A 21,284-nucleotide genomic window follows, 5' to 3' on the forward strand; every position below is an offset into this window, starting at 1 on the left:
GGCTGCTGAGGGCCTGTTGCTGGCTCTGTCCCCAGGAAGGCCATTATCCATGCTGGGCCCCACCTTAGGCATTTTAGGCTGACTCGCCATGCTAGAAAAACAAGCCTGCCAGAGCCCAGGCTCGCCGGGGCAGTGGAGGGCAGGGGCTCCACATAGGGCAAACTCCGGGAAACAACAAAACTCCCTGACACGGCCTGGCCTGGGGGGCTGGACCATGGTGTACACAACCCATGGGATTGCTCCCACCCATCTTCGGTGGGTCCAGGCTGATGGGAATGGGGCTGAAGATGGTCTGCTCCAGCCCTGTCAGCTATAATTAAGTCCTTAAGGGATTATCACGCCTCGTTGTCTAACCAGGAGGGAGAGAGACACAGCCTAGCCTGTGCAGGGCTGCTCTGAAAGATGGTCCCTCACTACTGACAGAGACTTTGCCAGGACTTGTCCTCATCCAGCTGGTGATTAAAACACAAAAATCCCCATGTTCAGGGAGATCACCACTGTTATCTCACCCTAGGTTAAAGCCTTATTTTAAGGGCTCATCGGCTTGATTAGGTTATCAAGGCAAAGGAGAGGCGCTCAGCACCAGCGTAATTGCCAGCATCTTCCCCATCCAGCTCACCCTTTCCTCCCAGCCAGCCCAAATTCCTTGAATCCTTTTTTAGATGCAAAACCAGCACCTAACACCAAGGCAGAGGGGTAAGATCCCACACCCCGGGGCTCTGGCTCTTTTGGAGGTGAGCCATGCCATTGCTCATCCCCCGGAGCCCTGGGGTGGGGATGCTCCTGTTTCCTGCTGCCCCAGGAACAGCCGGAGTGCTACCGACGACTCTACTGCCCAGCTGGCACGTCCCATCCCCAAGGCTCCCCAGGTAATAGCCTCCTTCAGCAGCAGGGTGTGGAGTCTTCCAGGCACAGACTTGCCCAAAAATCCTTTTTTCCCTTTGAATGCTGCTGCAAAGCATGAGATGAGGCTTTTCTTCCACCTCAGACTGGGAAAAGATATCATTTCAATGCAGAACACCCTGAGACAGGGCATGGGAAGCCAAAGATGAAGCAGAGGCCTTGAAACAACCCTTTTTATGTTGGATTTGAAAGCAACTAGGATGAAATGATAGCAATCAAGAAGCAGTAGAAGTCTGGGGAGTTTTAAGAAACACCCTCCCAGCATTCTCTGCCTTTTTGTCCTCTCTGGTTGCCAATGGAACCTGCAGGTAGCAAAACCAGGACACAGGTGCTGGTTGACTCTGGATGCCCAGCTGCTGAGCCCCAGCCAGCCCTAAAGCTCAGCTTTAGGCTCCCATGGCACATTTCGGAACCTGATGGGTTTTCACAGCAAAGCCTTCAGCACCTACCTCGGCATCCTTAACTTTGGGGAGAGCTGTGCTTCACTCCGCAGCAAGGCATGGGCTAAGGATGACCACTGAGATTCCTGTGCTGCACAATCTCTGTGCAGCAGCTGATCAGTGGCTTTAGTTCATTAAGCTCGTCAGTTCTGAAATCTCCTTTCCCAGACTAACACCCAGCAGGAATCTCCTTGAAGTCAGTGAGGCGTGGGCAACATCAACAGGCTGAGAACCTCAAAGGCAGCCACAATCTCGCCAAAATCATTTAAGCCCTGCAGAACTTGTTTCCTGCACCCAAAATGGGTCATTTTCAGACACAAAGCTACTCAGATCACCTCTGTGCTAGGTTAGAGAGGAGACAAGGAAAGAGTGGTTGGATTTTATGTGTTCAGCCCTTGAGTGATGGAAAAGACTACATTTCAGAAAATTGAGAAAGGTTTTTATTGTCCATTTTTAAAAGCGTGAATCTGTCTATAAAACGTTCAGAAAGGCCAGGCGAGCAGACACCCAGGACCTCCTCACTTCAGTTGTGAAGGTTCAGGGCTACAGGGAGATCCTGAAATGGACTTTCTTCCTTGAAAATTAAAGAACACGTTCCTACCTAATTGTGTGATTCCAGGAACTGACTTCACGGAAAACATGCAGCCAATGCAAGACTCATGATACAATCATGGCAACCCTGTCACTGGCATTTTAGAGGCTGTCCAGAGAGGTTTGCATGCAACACCCCTGCAAGCACCTTGGAAATACCAGCTGCAGAGGAGGCTCAGCAGTTTACATCTCTCCACACTTCACAGGATGATGAGCTCAAGGAAACCCTCCTTGAGCTGCAGCACAGCCCCACTTAAAGCGTGGTCCTTCTGCAAATAAAAGAAAAAGCCTCACTTCCCTCAGACAGCAAGGGAAAATTGTGCCACCTGCCACCTGGCTAGCATTCCAATCCAGGTGGCACTTTTTCCTTGGTGGCACAAGTCACACCTCAGCTGAGACATGGCTTCAGACAAGAGTTCTGGCAGCATCTGTGCCACAAATCTGCCAGCTTTGCCAAGACAGGGAATAACACCTGGAGAGGATGTTTGCTTCCTAAACTCTGCATTGGCTGTGCCAGGCTGACACCTGTGAAGACCAGGACAGCCCCCTAAAGACCCCACTGGCACCTGGGAATTGCTGACTCCACAAGACAGGCTTGGTCAGAAATTGTTCATTTCTACCTTTCAAGCGCAATCAGCCCGTAATAACAAGAGGCACAAAAGCAAATCCGGAGTGCATTCTCAGGATGTGATGAATGTGTTCACGTAGTTTACATCTGCAGAGAAAATACAGCAGTACCAGCCTCCTGCTATTCACCCTCTGCTGATTCATCCCTGCTCCAAAGGAGAGCAGCCATGCTGCCCTTGCTCTTTTCAGAAGAACCCAGGGAGAACAGGAGGAACTGGCACTATCATTGGTATGTCTGGGTAGGAAACGTTTTAACTGCAAATTTCAAATCTACTAACAGTCATAAATGATTACCATGACCAAAGTTGCACAGAGCAGATGCTTTCCAGTCCAGCTCATGTTCCCAGCTTTAAGGAGCAGATCAGAGGAGGCCACACCACCCAGATTTGCCACATCATTATTTGGCAGGTGGTTTAATTGCAGAGCATGAAACTGAGAATACCACAGGGATGACAACGGAGCACTCCTCTCTTGCTCTGACAGTAGTCCTGCAACGTAAGCAAGGTCTCACCTACCAAGGACTGCTGTGCCCAATCACAGGTTCACTGAGCAGTGCTGGCTCCATCAGTCCACAGAGCAACACAGCCAGACACAGACACTGGAACAGGCTCCTTGCTGATCTCCTCAAGCCAAGCCACGTGAGCAGTGGCATCCCCTGCAGCCTCTTTTATTTTGCTGGAATCAAATCAAATCAAATCTGTGACACTCCCCAGAAGTGGTGTTATTTCCACCTCCAGGAAATTGTCAGACAAAATCTGAGTTTGAGTCAGTCTAGACTTCATGCAAGAGGGAAGCCACTGGAAGCCCACATCAGAAAGGGAACACAGTCCAAGGGACACAATAGGTCTTGTACATGTGGAGCAAAGGGCTGGAAAACCGGGGCCAAGAGAAACATTCAGAGCAGGAACTAACCACCTGCTCCAGGCCATCAGCACACTTGGCAGACCAAAGAAGGTATCTGTACTCCAGGAGCCTCCTCTATGCCCCTGCCCCTGAACTCCTGAGCAGAGCTGCTCTATTCTCCTTGTTTTCCCCAAATTTCTGCAGGACCTTATTCAGGAGGAGGCATGAAGGTGCAGGGCTGGGGCTACAGGTTTTGTTTGCTCCAGTTTCCAGGTCTCACAGGGTGCCTTTCCCTCCCCCACAGGACCGGCATCCCAGAGAGTGCCCTACGCTTTCAAACTCCATTACATCTCATCTGCATTCCTGCCAGGCAATGGCCCATGCTCCGGGCTTTGTGCCAGCGCCTGGGCAGCCCCCCTCCTCTCCTTCCTGCACTCTGAAGAGCTGCTGGTGTTCAGCAGCTCCCCACCAGCTCCTTTTCTTCCCAGGGCTGTGTTAATGAGACCCTGGACATTGCAGAAGCCCTTGTGCTAGGCAAGGCACAGGACGTCTGGAGCAGAGTCAACATTTCAAGTGCTCCAGTGCTGTGCCAAGCATTTCAGCACGTGGGATGGCTGCAGCTGGCACCACACCCCCAGGGAGGCATCTGGGAGTGGGCTGTACCTGGGAAGGGAGGCACCAAACAGTCCCACTCAATCCAGAGTGCCCTTGGGAAGGCTGCTGGCCATTGCCCAACCCAGGAGTTTCACCAGGTGAAACGGCTGTCAAAGGTAACCGTCCTCCCAGGGCTCTGGGAAGAGTTGCACAAACACCACGTAGAAAGTCAGCGACAAAGTGAAGCAACGTAGACTTGCAAATGAGGAAATGAGAGCCTTCATCACGCTGATTGCTGGGCATCCTGGGCAAGGACAGCAGGAGCAATGCAGCAGTTTGCTGCGTCACCCGCCGGAGCGCCTTGGCAGCATTCCCACCGCTTGAGCCGTTTTTAAAGGAAGCCTCTTCTTCAGCTAGAGCAGCACAGATCAGTTGTTTTGGTTTTTTCAATGTGAAATGCACTCTGAGCCCCTTCCAGGGATGGATGCAAGTAGACTATTGTCCAAAAATACAGGACTTTTGGAGTAAAATTGCTGCAGGGCGAGGAAAGGCACAACATGGATGGTCTCCTGCTGCTCACTAATGAGGACACAGAAGCTGCAGCATCACTTTGCCTCAGCCCTTTGGACATCCAAGGCATCCCATTGAACTGTGTTTGGCCAGTTCAACTGCTGAGCTCAGAGGGCTGTGACATCCTCCTGTCTGTCTGAGGGCTGCGATGGTGTTCCCAGCACACTCCACTGAGGACAGTCCTACGGCACACCAGCACTGCAGGACTGCAGCAGAGCTGCTTCCATAATGGAAGCCTGAATGCAGCAAGTCCTCCTCCAGGATGAGGTATCTCTGCTAAGGAAAAGCAAAGAACAAATAACTGCAGTGGTTTAGTTCACACAGATCCCCCCCATTTAATGCAAACAGCCCTCCCAGGCAGGTGAGGAGCTGATGATCACACAGTGCCAAGCTGGAAAGACCAGTGCTGGGTTTTGGACAGGGTCTGCAGTAAATGGAAAGCAAAGCCTTTTCTGCTGGGCTGTACATTAATACAAGGCACCAAAACACAGCAGAGGTACCAGAGCAGAAGACAGGCACTGAGGAGGCTCAAGGAACACCTGTGCTCCCAGGCTCACACCTTCACGCTGACACTCCACCACCACATGCCCACACATGTGGTTTGGCACTGCCAGGGCTCAGCTGTCCTCTTACAGAGCTCCAGGACCTTTCTTGTGTTAAAAGTGATTTGTTTTGTTTTTTTTTTTTGTCCTGGAAAGAAAACAGCAAAGATTTAGAAAAGTTGAACCAATATATAAAGTTTCTAGGAAGCAATGTTTTCCTCTTGGTGTGGAAGGGATTGGTGCTGCTAACAGCAGCTCTACAGGGCTGTACCAATTTAGAAGCCTAATTGAGGGATACGAAACAAGACTGAGGCTCTGAAGAATTTAGTTCCAAAATTGTTGTTTAACATAAAAATGTTTTAAACCATGGGTTTTTAAAACGTATTTTAAATAAATGCAAAGCAATAATGCAAGGAGTAGTTTTTCTTTGACAGTGAACTCCTGCAATGATTGCTCAATGTTATTTTCTGGTGTTATCAACAGTCAGCTTTAACAATAAGGAAATTCTAATAAAGCTATGATTATAATTAAGGCAACTCTAATGGGATTTCGTAGACTGTGATTGGCATCCCAAGCACAGAATCAGACAGAAAGGGGAATATACAAGGGACAAATCTCCAGGACACCGTCAGAATTAGCAACTGCTCAGGTAATTAGAAAGCTCCATTTTATAAAAACCAGGAAACAAGATTAATTTATAAATCAGTTTATTTACAGATTTTGTTCTCTTAAAGTACATTTCAGTTACCAAATATATTTACACTGGTGTACACAGGGACCACCCTGGTTATTTTACAGTTCTTAATTACAAAAAAAACTCCACAACCCCTCCACATCCTTGGGTCTGCCTATTGTGCAAAGCTGCTGTGGATGTGAATATGAGCTGAAACTGGCCCAAACCCCAAGTTACCAGGTTATTTACACATACACAGTAAATGGGTTTCTTTTCAGCATCTCCACAACGCAGTGCACAGGGAGACCGAGCCTCCCAAAAGGCGGCTTTGCGAATGTATATCAAAAGGCTCTGCAAAATCAAGGAAAAAAAAAAAACCCTAGTAAATGTAGGTTAATTACAGTATTCCTTTTTCATCTGTATATAATTTTGCATTTAACACTTAATTTACAAATAAGTTCAATAGTTTGCTTTTCTCCATTTTAATTGGTCTGTAAACACTTCAGGTGCACTAAATACCTTGTAAGATTCAACTGTTTGTCTGCTGAAAAGTACTTTGTTTTCCTAATATTCTTAAGGTAGCAAAGAGATATGAAAGTTGGAACTGCACACAGCTCCTCGCAGAATAGTCACTTAAAAGGTCTCTGTCACTGTGCTACTGAAGGTCTTCTGCAGGTACACACTTATTCAAGTATTGCAAAAAGCTAAGGCCACTTTTTCAAGAAAGGAAAAGGAACAAGGTGGGATTTTTCAATCCCTCGTTCCACCTTGTGAGCAACAAGCTTTCTCTGAAAGGCAGAAGTACTGATATTCCAGGGCTCGGCTCACAGAGCATCCTGCTGTTAGAGAGGTACTCACACTCCGTGTTCCCACAAGCCTGGGCTTTCCCACCTGGCTCTGAGATCCTTCCACAGATAGAACAGCATATCCCGACTGATGACAGCCACTGCCCCAAACAGCTCACGGGTCTCAGCAAAATGTCCCAGCCTTGAATCTTCTGATGTGGTTGCACTGAGATAACCAGGACGCAGAAATATCTTGTTCTTAGAGGGAAGGTTGGGGAGAGAAGCAGAGAATTCAGCCTGTTTGTGGGACCCCAGGCTACCCCATAACTCCTCACTACCACCCTGACCCCTGCTTCATTGCAGTAATCATCAGTCCACAAGTACTCAACCCACTTGAGGTTTTGAACATACACTCAACTCAAAGCAACTCAACACACATGAGGTATTGAGATGGTAATTCACGTACGTTCAAGTCATTTTAGGGTTGCTCCTAGCAAGGATTGCTATCAAAAACAATCAATCAGTGATGTCTGCAAAGGAACAAAGCCATTACTCAGACACAGCTTCCTTCTGTCCAAACACCTGTTAAAAATAGTGCCTCTGTGGAGGGTACTACAGGCACACAATCTCCAACAGGCCTCCATACCCTGTCAGGCCTGACAGCACAACCTCCTCCCTCCTTCTGGACAGACCAGAAACACCCCATGAGCCCCTCACAACAGCAAAAAGCTCTGGGGATGCAGGACAACCTTCTCGACACTGGCCTACAGAACAGAACCTAACCTGACGCTCCAGGTACAAACCGACTCTGCAGGTTTCTGTCCTCTTTCCGTAATTGCTACCTATAAAAATAGCAATCCTCGCTATTGAAAGAGATACACCCAGGAAAGGGAATCTGAGGTGGTGACCCAGTGACACCATGCTGGTTAAATCTAGCAGCTTTAGTCTCCTTCTGTCTTAAGCATCCAAGGGTTTCCTGGTTCAGCATCATGACATTTTACATGAACAAATTAATCACTTGAGAAAAAAAGCTGAGCAATGCTCCACCAAAACCATTTGACTTCCAGCCAGCCAGAAGGGCCACTACTGCAGGACAGACATGCATATGCCCACTGGAGGCGTCCCTATCCACCATTACTTCCTCCTTTTTCTTCCACTCACAGAGCTCCCATGGATATGGCTCACCACTAACTCACAAGTGAGGTGCTGGCAACACTACATCTGAGAATCTGCATGGACCTCTGGTAAATCCAACATTTCCCAGTGCTGTCCCTGAAGAACTACCAGCTGTGTGTCATTGTGCAAAATGCAAATATTCCAATGATAGCTTTCAAAAAGTCCCAAACAATAAACAACCCAACAAGGGGGGGAAAAAAAAAAAAAGGTGGAAAAGAGAAACCAAACTGGAGCAGCAGCAGAGGTATGCAGAGCACGAAGCCCAGTAACCAAGCAGATGAATGAAACAGTTGAGATCTCCCCGCCATGCCTGTTGTGGGCTGCAGCATCTTTGGGGCACCTCTGAGGGCTTCCAAGTGTCTGTCTACACTCCAGTGCCTGGAGAATCTGACTTTCCTCTGGGTCTTGTCCCAGCTTAGCAAACAGGGACATCCACTATTAAGGCATCAACGTTCGACCCCAGATTGTCCATGTTCCTCCAAGAAAAACCACAAGAATGGGAAGAGCAGGTCAGGAACCAGCACTCAGCAGATGAATCCAGCACCAAATCAACCACATAACATGGTGCAGAAGTTCTGGGAAAGGAAGGGAATAGAATGAGCTGGGAATTTTCACGCAATTTTTCAGCTCAGCCCCCTCAACTCTCCATCATCTCCGAACCAGGTGCTTTGGTTTTCAAACTCCACTCCTAGACCTGTTCTTGCATCCCACTCTTGGTCATTGAGGTTTGGTTCTTCCTACCTTCACCCCCCTCATATCTGCCTCATGAAGCTGGAGGTTTTGTGCGAAGAATATGGGGCTCTGGAAGTTTCCAAACCCGATGCTCTCTCAAGTTTGTCTGTCTCAGAACACAAGACAGTGCAGCCAACTGCACAGGACACTCTCCTGTAATCCACTTAATAAATTATCTGAAAATAAATAAAAAACCAACAAGCACAAAACATGCAGACAGTCAAGCACCAGACACCGCTTTCTTTGGTGAATACACTCTGTTCTCTAAATTGTTCAAGTAACAGCTTCTCCAGTTCATTAGGTGACAGTAAGGGAGGAAGCTGAGGGATTGAAGGCCAAATTTTTTGAGGAAGTATATTCCACTCCTGCATGTCTCATGCCTGAGAAAATCCTGAGTATCCATTATCTGGGAGCAGCTGATGCTCCAGGAAGAGAAGTGCTACACGGTAGGAGGAAAGTTGTCCAAGGGCTCATCTTTCATGCTTGACATTAGGCAGGCTTTATCTTGCTCTGCCTCAGAGCAAAGCAGCAAGAATTCCCTACTTGTAGGCAGGAAGCAACATCATCTAATTTCCCTGGACTGGGCTGGCACCATGTCACAGAAGAAAGATGAAAACCAGCTTCACAGGGAAGTGAATTAAATAGGCTCTGAAGCAGAAGGAATTGATGCACATTGTTAGGGCTGCAGGAGAAGATGTGTTAAGATTATAACACTGATCAGTATGGTAAGTCTCTCTTTATGACCAAAACCTGACCAAACTGTTGCATCTCCAAATTACTCACATTTCTAAAGACAAGCTGATGGCTGACCACCATTCCAGCAAAACAGCCAATATCCCAACTTAACCCAACCCTTTGAGGGAACAAGCCAAACATGTCAAAGCCCCAGGCCAGGGCCCTGGGCAGCTGCTGACAGTTATGTGACATAACTGCATTGGCACATGAACAGTCTTGAGCACTCCTCAAAGCAGCCTCAAGTGTGGGACCAGCTTGTTCCAAACAGCAAATCTGGTGCAAGGTCTTGGCAGCCAGTTCAGGTTCTTTTCATCCCATCTCAACTGCCTGGGAACCCCACGCATGGAAGTCCAGCCGCAGCAGGTGCAGGGAGGAGAGCAGGTCAGGAGTCAGAGAGGCCTGTGACTCCGTGGTTGGCAGCTCTGAGCTCACTTCAGCACTGTCAGACAAGCAGCAGCCTCCGCTGTTTCTTGTTTATCTGGTTCAGTACATCAACAGTGTCTCTGACTAAGGCCTCGAAGATCCCATCTGCCAGCTGCATCTTTACACACAGTTCATCCTCGTCGTAGTTCACCCACTGCGCTTCTTCCTCGTGGAGTTCCTGCACCTTGGAGGGTAGAAAAGGCAATAAAAACATTACAATTCTGTTGCTTTAAAATAATATCGCCTGCAAAGTTCCAGAAAGACTCCAAAGCAGAGCGTATCTGCCAACTACATATCTGTCTTTGTAAGAGATTACAGGAAACGCCTGGAATAGCAAAACGAACACAGATCTGTTTGAAGCAGGCTATTTCACTGTATCAATGTTTTCTACTTTTCACTGTGGTATCCATTTTAAAGGCTTTCATATTCCTGCACAAGTTTTTCACTTGAAAGGACTCGGCTAATAGGATATTCCTGGCCAACAGCAGAAGCTCTATTAATTAATTAGTCCCTAATTATGTTTTTGCAAGAAGCTGATTCCATGAGGCTTAAACTGTTAAGAAATAATGGAAAAGCCTTGAACAGGGGAATGGGAAAATGAAAAGGTTTTACTGCAGTTCAGTTTATTATAAGAAAACTTTAGGGAAACAACTAACTTCCAATTCCTCTGCACAGGAAGACAAAATGCTTACATGTTAGAAGACAGCATTACAACTCATTTGCACAGAATACTCCATGCTTCGTTGGCTTTGACAGCATTACTATAATAGTATAATATTACTATTCCATTACAAATGGAATTTTGCACCAGTACATTCAAAGAGTACTTATTTCCTTCTATTACTATTACTAAGAAAATCCTCTTTTATTAGTCCCTGACAAATAGGTGGTTTAGTATCAGACTGAAATATATAATTTCATTCAGCAAATCAAGTCTTACTGAGTCTCTCCAAACTGGATGTCTTCAATTAAACATATTAAAAATCGGTCTTACTGACCATTTCAGTATTACAGACAAACCTTAACACAGCCCAAACTTTTTAGAAAAGAAGGAATGAGTGCAAACATCATTCATATTTAAAATGACAAAGAAAACCTGTTGAAAGCTCTGTCTCTGCTCAGCTTCAGCAGAAACCCCCTTTGCCCATAAATCTTACACTCTGAACTCACAATACATTTACAGTGTACGAGTGGTGCAGACACCCACGTACTGCCAAACTGAAGTTAAACACACTGAAGAATCCACTAGCCCAGGATCAGCATGCAATAGTGCTGTTTTCTGAGACAGAACATGAACTATAGCCCCAACACACTCTCTTCCTTTTGCCTGAAGCTAAACCTCCCAGAAACTGGTCTGTTTTGAAGCTGACAGCTGCTGTGGCACAATGATGATTCAATAACCCCAGTGCAGTGTGAAGCCCAAGAAAAAGCTGCTATGGGAACCCCAGGGAACTGGCACTGCTGCAGGGTCTGCAGCCATTCATAAGGCCCCAGTTAGACACGGGGCTTCAGGCTGACAGCTCCTTTTTCTCTCTCAAGAAAGCTTGGGGAGAGGGGCAGGGATCTCAATCCTGCAAACAGCTTTGGAAGAGTCACGCTGCCTGCTTACAAATCTGTGCCACCACAGCAAGTGCCTCTTTCCCACACAGCTGTCAAGGACAAGGCATTAATGGCTTCATTAGGTTTGTTACTAATAAGGAAGAAGCAACATTATTTGGAATCAAACTTTGAAGGAGTGCTGTAGGTGAAAAATAATTTAAATGGAAAGCTAACTAGCAGTAGATAATTGGGTGTGGGTTTGTGTGAGGGTGAATGTCTGAAAGAGACTCCTGAACTCTCACACAGAAATGTACTGCCTGCAACCTGTATGTGCTGGTTGTAAATTCTGATAAAGTAAACAGCAGCATGTCCTAAGTCCTCCTATCAATAAAGAGGCATGAGACAGAAGCAGCAATTTTCAGACTGATCATGTCCTGTGTGTCTGCTTCGTAGACTATTTAGATAAGGAAAATGACAGTCATGAAAAGAAGTGAGGCTGAAAAAGGATTCCCTAAAAGCAGAAGTGATTTCGGAAAAAACAACAGGGGGCTTAAAGGGGGAAGGTGAAGATGGCCTCTGCTGGAAAGATCCTGGAAATGGGGGAAGATCCTGAAGACAAAGGAGGTGGATGGAGACAAATGCCAGGGGATGCCCAAGGACCCCGATGGATGACATCCAAGGCTGGTCAGCTGGAGCAGCTGCACGACTGTGACCGATGGGATTTTCTGCCCGACCCTCCCAGGCCAGCAGTGACTTCACTGCTGAAAAGAGAAGCCAAGACTTAGAGAAGGTAACACAGGGTATGGAGGAAGTGAGGGAGTAAAGTAATCAAGCATGTTAAAAGCTCTGATCTCACTGGCCTTGAACAAACCCCAATGTCCAGGTCCACGTTAAGGTGCTGTTTATTCTGTCTCCCTGACAACCGTGATGAGACAATTTCTTTACTGTGCTCTAGGAGCTAAAAGGGATACATGGGATAAAGAAGTAAAAGTAAACTAGAGAGGAGAAGGTGCTTGATCCAGGCAGAGAAAGGCTAGATGTTTAATAGTACCAGAAAGAAAAACAGTATCAATGATTAATTTTCTCTTGCCTGTATCATTCCCCCCTCTCTCAGAGGCAGAATGCACAATTTCCTTTGGCTTTAGGAGGACTTCCTCCAGCATACTTTTGGAAAACTGCAAGAATGTGCAATTTGCAGCTGCAGGCAGGTCTTGTTTATAGTGTATTCAGGCCACGTGTGGAAACTGCTGTGCTGCTTTGCAGCCCTGGCTGCACCATCTGAGCCAAGGCAGCTGCAACTCCTTTGTCTGGGAAAGGTGTGATCCATTTGTTGTGTTACCACAAACTGCTCCTAAGTAATTGAGATGTTTTCTTTAATATTTGACAGCTATCATGGCTTGCATGGAAATGGGCTTTGCCTTGTCTTCAGTACTTTGCACTTTATCATGACAAAAGTAAAACTTCACATATTTGATACCAGGAAGCAAGAGCTCTATACCAGAAAGGAAGTGCATTTGGGTAAAGTCAGGAAAACTACAGTTTCAATGAAACTGAATTCCATCCTACACAAAAAGATAAATGGTGATGAAATGCAGAAGGCTGTCCGGTATTTTTTTTTCTGTGTGCCTTTTTTGTTGTTTTATTTTTTGGTATGCACACCTTTTATTTAAAAAATAAAAAAAACATTTTAAGAAAAGGGGCATGCACACCAAAGAAAAACCAGGTGATAAGACGGTTACATGATCCTGCTGGCCATCTAGTAAATACCACAACAGCTAAAAAAACCCACATCAAGTAATATAATCAACTTCAAAGAGTGACTTAGCATGTAATGATTTCTCGAGATTCCTGTTCAAAACCATGAATATCTCTAAAATAAACTACATTTAAGGAGTCAGTAGACTATTTGGGAGACTGAAAAGAATAAGCATCCAGATATAAAGTAGTGTCTTGGAAGAAGGCCAGCAGGAGGAAGGCAGGCAGGTGCATTCTCACAGCCCTTTGCTCTCAGAGTGCTGGAAACCTTAAGACACAGCATACAAGCAGCCTTTCAGTCTCTTCTTACTGTGCACTCCCCTTGGGTTTAGATCTGGGCTGCTGCAGCAGTGGCACCTCGAACTTTGCAATGAAGCCAGCTTGCTAAGAACAGCCCTGCTTTGTTGCAGAGTTTCTGCACAGAGAGAAACATTTTGGCTGTTAAATCAACAGGTCAGAAGATCAAGCACTTTTCAGCACTCTGCTGGCAGGCTCCTCAGGTGTGAAAACCAAACACAGAAGTTTGGCAGTATTGTGTGAGCTCTGCTTTCTCAAGCTCCAGAGAGAAGAGAAGGGGGGCTGGCAGGGACAGCAATGGCAGAATTTGTTCTTGCCCCATGCAAACAGATCGACACAGGGATTTTTGACTGAAGACCCAAGTGGAAAAAAAAAGGAGTGGAAACAACCTATTGTCAGCACCTGAACTTGAATAAGAAGATATGAGGGTTCTTGCTGTAGTTTAAAAACAGGTTTTGAAAGATGCTGGCTATACCAAAATATACATTTGATATTCTCCACAAAGCACAGGCTGCACACATGTAATAAAGGAACAACATACAGGGACAAGAAGGTAAGAAAGCAAACAGACATTCCTTTAACTTGATTTTAAACAAAGTAGCTTTTCATAAATGTGAATCTCCTGTACTTGTTTACTGAAAGCCAAGATTTGCTGTAAATGTTAGTAACTGGAGCAAATATCCAGCAGATCAGAGGGATCCCTGAAGAATCCCAATACAAATCCTTTCTGAGGACAGAGATGCCTGATAGAAAAAAAAAAAAAAGAATGCTACAAAAAGGAGAAGAGGAAGATGTTCTTTTGTCACTGGCACTAAAACATGACTCACCATGTTGGTGTCAATGCTGGGAAAGCACAGGCCAAAGTGAAAATGCAACTAAAAGTGCAGCAATTGGAGGAAGTAGCAAAGCTGAAGGCAGAGCAAGGAGGTAAAGGATTAATCCATCCTGTTATCCCTTTAGTTCCAAGCAGGTGTGACAGCCACCCCAAAAGTCCCAGTGTCACAGAGATGACCAGTGCTGCTTCTCCTGCTGTGCCCCTTCCCCACAGGGATGAACCTTCCACTGGGAATAGGGTTTAATGTGATAAACCCAGAACACCACATCCAGGCATAATCAGAGAGACAATAAGTTCAGTAAAATAGCATTCTACTGGCATTACTACAGAAGAAATAGAAGTCATGCCCAGCTCCTGGGTGAGACAGTACTAAAATACACAGTTGTGTCAACAGAAAACTGTGAAGGGATGTTTTCAGTTTAAGGTTAATTTGACTTAAAATGGAAACGAAGAAACTGGGAAGAAACTGTGCTCTAAGTTTATTAGGCTTCTGTTATTTGAATATAATGTTCATCTCTGCTTTAAAAAGACCATGTTTTATTTTAAGAGTCATTGTCTTTACAAGCAACAATAGAATGTGTAGAATCAATCAGCCCATGTATGTATTCACATGACATCCCCTACACACTGCAGTGGTGTATACTGGCTACATCTTCACAAAACTGGAACTAAATACTTTGAATTGGGATTTTCAAAGATTATTCTACAACATCCAAACCTACAAAAACCATCTCATTTTTTCTTTCAGGAAATCACTCTCTAGTACTACTTGAATACACTTTCAACAAAAAGTGGAGAATCCTGCAACTGGCCTCTCATTTTAGGGCTATCCCATGACCTACTGGGGATGGGCAGCACGTCTCACACCTGTATATCCTCTTCTGGCCTCGGATCTGTGTTACCACAGAACACATGATCTTAAGCTGGGGTTGATAGGAGACATAGAAAGCTGTCCAGATACTCCATATTACATAGAGATTTTGATAAAATAGAGTTCAGTTTCTCTTGCCTTATCTCCTTAGGTTTTCAGTTAAAAGTTCCTCTGATAGTGCCTCACATCACAGTATAAATTTGTAAGAAATGCCCCTGGAACTGCCTTATTCCTAAACCATGGCATGCTGCAACCTTCACAGATTTATTCCCAGTCTTCAGCTGAAGTTTTATTACCATATTCTTGTGAGAACAAAATAAAATTAAACACATTATTTATTAGGCCAAACTTGTCAAAGCTCCATTAATCTTTGATGTCTGGGTCTGCATGTAAATCACAGACTGGATTGTTTGAACTTCAAACTTCACCTGAAGCACTCTGGATGCCTTCAACTAGAAAAAATTTTTCCAGTCAGGAATCTTTCTTCCTAGCTATGTTGCAAAATATTAGGAAGTTGGTACACATGCATAATAGCTGTAATATTAGTTCCATTCGGGATCTAAACATAGAACTTTCTTGTGCATGCTTTAACAACCTCTATAACCCAGAATCAAGTGTATCAGGATGTATTGGGATCTAAAACAGATATTCTATTTACATACAATTAAACCCCCATGCTGGAAACCCTCCAGTGATGGGCAATTAGAAGACCACATGATCCATGACTCCGAATTACTTATATGTGCTCACTGTGTGGAATCAATTCCAGGTGTAATTAAGTGAAGCACAGTGTTAATGACGACTCATATTCCCAAGAAGAACCTTCACTATCATTATAGCCAATAAAGATGTTAATCATCCTGGCAATACAAGCCAACAAAGTAACTTTCAGAAACTATACACAGCTAAACATGCTCCATCTTAGGCAGTTTTAAGACTGAACTATCTCTGCCCCAGTGGCAGTTGCATTCACTAGTTTAATTACATTCCCTGTATTGCTGTCTCAAATTAAATAATATTATTTCAAAATAAAAATGTTTTAAATTTAAGTAAGAGGAAAAACATTCCCTTCTCAAAGAAGAAGTTTACACTCAGTCAAATATTTCAGTGTTTCCTTCTGGAAATTCCTTCTTTAAACTTTTTGGGAGTGAGTGAATTTATACTGCAGTCAAATGAGTAGGCAGAATTAAATCAAGTCACCTCCCCTCACTGGCACTGGACTTCTGACACCTCATGCACACTTTGTATTTTTTAAACAGCATGACTGAATACTGGAAATACATTCATATGCCACACTTCAGTCTGGTGGATTGGTATCTGACAGGATTTCTCATTTTCATCCACTTACCAGTATGTGATCCACCCGGTCTCGTTTCTTCCGCCCAAATTTCATCATCTTCTGCCAGTCTGTTTTGTGATTAGGCTCTTTCCTCAGGCTGAACAACTTCAGTACTTCAGCTGCAATGAAGTTCTACAGAACAATAAAGGTGAGATTTATCACATATGAGCTAAGAAATTAAAGGTGTGAACAAAACAGCTCCCCTAAAAAGTCACACTATAGAATTCCCATCAGCTGGGAGGACAATTATTAAACACAGAAGTGTGGGGGGGGAAACAAGACACCCACTGCTGTAGCAACCTTGAGAACAGACACTTTCAACACTACACAAACAGAAGATTCTGACAATTTAAGTTATGGGAAAATAGTAAAGAAAAGCAGAGTGGGAAATTGGTGTTCTTGTTCTGTGCCCCTTCTGTCCCCAGACACACGCTTTTGAAAGTCTTCTCAACTAACAGAGTGATTTAGATACAATTTCTTTCTTTTCTTTGCTTTTCTGGACAGCTAACATGCTGCATCTTCAGCAGGTTAATGAAAATTTAGTCAACCCCCTTAATTTCAGAAGAAACAGTGCAGGTGTAAGTTTTCATTTGTGTCCTGATGAGCCATCTGGAAGGTTCTTTGTGGAAAGCTTTAAGGGAGACAGGTTTTTTCCCAATTTCCAGCCCTGCAAATTTAACCTAGGTCCAGTCAGGCTCTTGTTGGTCCCACAGGCTCTGTGATTTTGTCCTTCCTTGAGCACTACTACCAGCAACATGGAGGCCTCCTCTGGCTTGTCAAATACAACCATGCCCTCACTAGTCAAATTTTGGGTTCCTCTGGCCAACTCCTGTTGTCTTCCAGAGAGCCTGGCATAGGTGTGTGTGTCTGAGTTAAAAATCTAGCTCATCCCATTTGGCCCAACCCTAACATTGGATCCATTGCAATTTAGCCATACAGAGCTCCACAGAACAGCAGCAGGCTGTCAATTTTATAAGATCAAGGTCACCTTGGCAGTTCTGCACAGAGGACTGAGGTTTAAAAAAACTAGTAGCAGTCATAAGGATAGTGAGACCAATCTGTTGAGTAATAAAGGACCATTCTGACATATTTTCTTTCAGGCTGGTAATCCCCTTTCTTTTCTCAACTCATCTCTTGCTGAATACACCTCTTACAGCCTTCTAACACTCAGGTAAATGCCAGTTCAGTGTTTTTCATCTTACTTTCCCTGCTCAGTAAAGATTTCCTCCTACCTTGATTTCATCCAGATCATTTGGATCTTTGACACGGCGAAAATAAGCAGATGTGATCCTACATGGTTTCATCCAAATGGGCTGATTCAGATTAGGATCCTCAGCGAAGATTTCCCCAAAGATCTCTCTTGTTAAATCAAATACCACCTGAACAAAGGAAGACATAAAAGTTATGGCTTCTTCTGTCCATGATAAACTTTTAAAGGACAAGATTAAAATGTCTGAAGACCATACCTTTCTATACACCTGCTTGTTTATGGTGTCTGTGTCCTGCTCCTGGAGGGGACCACTAAGATCTGTTTTAAGGCTGCAGCTTTGAAGATCATGACCCAGCTCTTTCAGTTTCCAGAGTTCCTCAGCTGCTGCATGTACCATCCCTTCCACCTCCACTGCAGTGTGAGGGACCGCCAGAGGCTCCTCGCTCGGCTTTGTTGGCACTTTCTGCAGCTCTGCCTGGGGCAGCACTGCTGGTTCCTCAGCTTGCTTCTGCTGCAGCTTACGGGAACTCAGGCCATAGTCCTCATCAAACCAGTCTTGATCATCTCCCAGCACACTCAGGAACTCCCGGTTGAGCTCCAGCTCTGCCAATCTCTTGGCAAGCTCCTCCTGGCCACTGGCACCGAACACGGGACTCTCCTGCAAACCAAGAGCCACAGAGTAAATGTGAAAGCAGTGTCACACCATTGTCTCACTAAGCTTACACTTTAAAATGCTTTACTGATGCAGTTGGCAATAAATGGCTACCAAAACAAGCCACACACAAAAACGTATGAGAACATACAGGTAGTTTCCACATCATCCAACAGAACTTGGGAGAAAATCTGATGCCACACCACATTCCTGATTCAATCATCCCCAGTCAAAGGCACAATCAACTCTTAAAATCAGTGCATGTCTGCTACTCACTGGTCTGGGACACATGTCTGGAGAGGAAAGCTCTTCTCTGTCATCTTCCAAATCAGAACTTAGGAAGAAGTTATTCAGTCCGTCTGGAATCTGCTTTTCAACCTGCTGGGGTGGGGTAGTGGTTTCCTCCTTCCCATCACAGAGCTCCTGGTTGCTGAGCTGGATTTTCTCATTCTTGATCTTCTTTATTTGCTGTAACTGATTGACTGTGTCTTTCACAAAATCTCTTAGCAGACTGTCTGTCAGCAAACTGACCTTTTCCAGTTGGTCTTTTGACTTTTCTTCCTCTCTAAGAGGCAGGCTGAGCTGTGCTTCTAACTGGTTCTTTTCTTTTGTCAGAAAATCTAGCAGTGGAGTTGCAGGCTTCTCCACGACACCAGGAGAGAGATCATCTAACTTTTCAGCACATTCCTCTCCCAGTGTCTTCTGCCTCTCCAGTTTTTCAGAGAGGAAATCTGACATATCATCCAACTGAACAGTGGAAATCTCATCCACAACACTAGAAGTGAGAGGAGTGTGGCTGGCCTCCTCTTTTACAGCATCCTTCAGGTAATCTACCACTGACTGTTCTTGGGCAAATGAACCAGTAGCTACAGAAATCTCTTTCATGCTGTTTGCTTTAGATGACAACTCCTCATCAACCCTTTCCTCAGCTGAGGCTTCTGAAACAGCTGTGTCCAGAGGAGCTTTATCCTGGGAATAGTTCTCTGTTGCATTTCTGCTCTGGCTTTCAGCTTCTTTTCCAGGTTTGGAACTTTCTCTGTCTTTCTGCTCAGCTTCATGTTGTTTCTCTAGTCTATCATCAAAGAATGAGTCTTCATCATCCTTATTTGCGTCTAAACGGCTATCGATACTTTCTGTAATGTGAGAGATTTTCTGAGGAGGAGCAAAAATACCATGCTTTTCTCTGCAATCAAAATATTTAATATCATCATAAGTTCCATTATTGTTCCCTTCAGGTTTATCCAACTCCACGCCAGCCCAAAACCCTTTGGCAAATTTAGTCAGCCCTTTGAACCGCAATGTTCCAGGCTGGACTTTACTCACAAGTACTCTGTCTCCAATGTTGAAATTGGACAAACTATCTGTTTCTTCTGTGATTGAAGCTGAGGCCCACAGTGGTGAACAAGCAGGAGCCTGTTCTTGCTCCACATCTCTGCGTTCACTGTTTTTCATAAGTTCTGTTGGGGATTTAAGTTCCAGCAGCCTCTCTGAGTGCATGCTGCCCGAGGGAGACCTGTCACTGAGGCACTCACTGATTTCTCCATCGCTGCCCAGGCTGGGGGACCTGCTTCGGCTGGCCTCGGTGTGCTGGGACTGCTCCCTCAGGGACTCCCCGTTAGCAGAGAGCAAGGATCCCTCAAAGTCATCTTTGTAGTGTTCCCCAGGCAGCGTTTCTTCAGCTGAAGGTTGTTTTCTGGAAGAGGATTCTTCAAAGTCTTCAAGGTATGATGGCTCTTTCTGACTCAAGAGCTGTTCTGAAACCAGATTGCCTTTTTCCTCTGCAGATTTGCTGAGTTTGTGAGAAGACTCATCTATGCTTGGGCCACTTACAGCATCTTTATTTGACTGTTTCTGTTCTAAGATTTCTTCTGTATCATGAAGACTTTCCACAGCTACATCTAACAGTTCCTTCTGAAAGTGTTTGTTTTCAGAGCAACGATCCAGTGAATTCTCCCATGCTTCATTTAACGTCAGCAAGACGTCAGAACTCTCCACAGGCTTAACATAAGAATCCCCACTCTCATATTCCTCTGACTTTATGTATTCCAGGTCTTCTGTAATCTCAGATTTCTGGCTAATGGTAGAAGCAACACTGGATGCATTTACCACTTTGTTCACTGACTCAAGGGATATCCTGCTAATGTCTTTCATATCTTTGAGATGAGCTGAAGAGGGGACATTATCTGAGGAATCACCAGATCCTGCTCTGGGACTCTTTGGTAACACTAAAGCCAAGGACGTTGTTCCAGAAGGTTCTCCTGTATGGACAGCTGTCACAGCCACCTTCTTGCTGTGCACAGACACAGATCTCTCGGTTCTTGATGACAGAGCGTCTTGAATAAAAATAAAAAGTGAATTTCAGCAGATTATATTACCCACAATGTTTTATTGCAAACTGCAGTCACAGGCAACTAAATATTAAGGTTTCTATGTTAAAAGAAGATATAAACTGATGACTTGGAAACATATACTTCTGGCTATCCTATGAACATGAGCAACTTCCATTCAGTTCCAGGGTTATAAAACTTCTATTTCTACTTCTGTTCCTTTAACCACTATCCCAAGGTAAGGACTCTATTATTTGTTTGCAAGCCACAAACACAATGAAGATTAGAACGGGAGATAATGAGATAATCATCAACAACAAAACAGTGAAGAGTATCTGAACTCAAGTGGTAAAGGAACAAGAAACAAAAGAAAGTAAAAAGGTTGTCAACTACATTTTCATATAAACCTCAGAAAGAGTAAACTACTGAATACACAGAGTATTCTGCAAAAGCAGAATCCTGCTAAATAAAGCTAAAAAATACAGCTCATCATCATTTTATGAAGCCTCCATCCTCTCTTAAAACCTCTTAGTGAATCAAGAAGGAAAAGGTTCAAGAATTTTAAAACTGTCAGTCTTCAAAATCTTAATCTGTAGTATGGATTCTTCCAGTTACATACCTGCGTGTTCTGAAATGGATTCCAAAGATGCTTTGGATCTCTCTGACTCAGTCAGTGATTTCCAGTTTTTAGCTGTCTCAGCCCTAAATTGGAAAAATCAAATTGCATTAATTACATTTACACCAGAGGGTGATTTCTGTCTGTTTTTTTTTTTTAATAGATAAAAATGTAAATACAAGCATGTATAATTGTAACACTACATCAAC

At 44.5% G+C, this 21,284-nt stretch overlaps 1 protein-coding gene across 11 annotated transcripts in view; it reads right to left on the bottom strand.

Annotated features, from left to right (window-relative positions):
* Positions 1 to 5,800: 5,800 nt before the first annotated feature.
* Positions 5,801 to 21,284, bottom strand: part of CEP350 (centrosomal protein 350) — a 71,262-nt gene continuing 55,778 nt past the window's right edge. For 10 of the 11 annotated variants that reach the window (XM_088060149.1, XM_014257560.2, XM_088060152.1 and 7 more), the window contains 6 exons: positions 21,079 to 21,161; positions 18,409 to 20,465; positions 17,737 to 18,138; positions 17,503 to 17,649; positions 16,280 to 16,402; positions 5,801 to 9,818 (listed from right to left, as the gene is read on the bottom strand). In XM_088060149.1, coding sequence (XP_087916275.1) covers positions 9,654 to 9,818; positions 16,280 to 16,402; positions 17,503 to 17,649; positions 17,737 to 18,138; positions 18,409 to 20,465; positions 21,079 to 21,161 — 2,977 coding nt within the window. In that variant the 3' untranslated portion in view covers positions 5,801 to 9,653. The remainder of the gene's footprint in view (positions 9,819 to 16,279; positions 16,403 to 17,502; positions 17,650 to 17,736; positions 18,139 to 18,408; positions 20,466 to 21,078; positions 21,162 to 21,284) is intronic. The other variant, XR_001331847.2, reaches the window with a different exon arrangement.

Source organism: Pseudopodoces humilis, chromosome 10, assembly GCF_049639895.1.
Source record: "Pseudopodoces humilis isolate 2021_Gansu_Grassland_sample_001 chromosome 10, ASM4963989v1, whole genome shotgun sequence".
NCBI classification, from domain to species: domain Eukaryota; kingdom Metazoa; phylum Chordata; class Aves; order Passeriformes; family Paridae; genus Pseudopodoces; species Pseudopodoces humilis.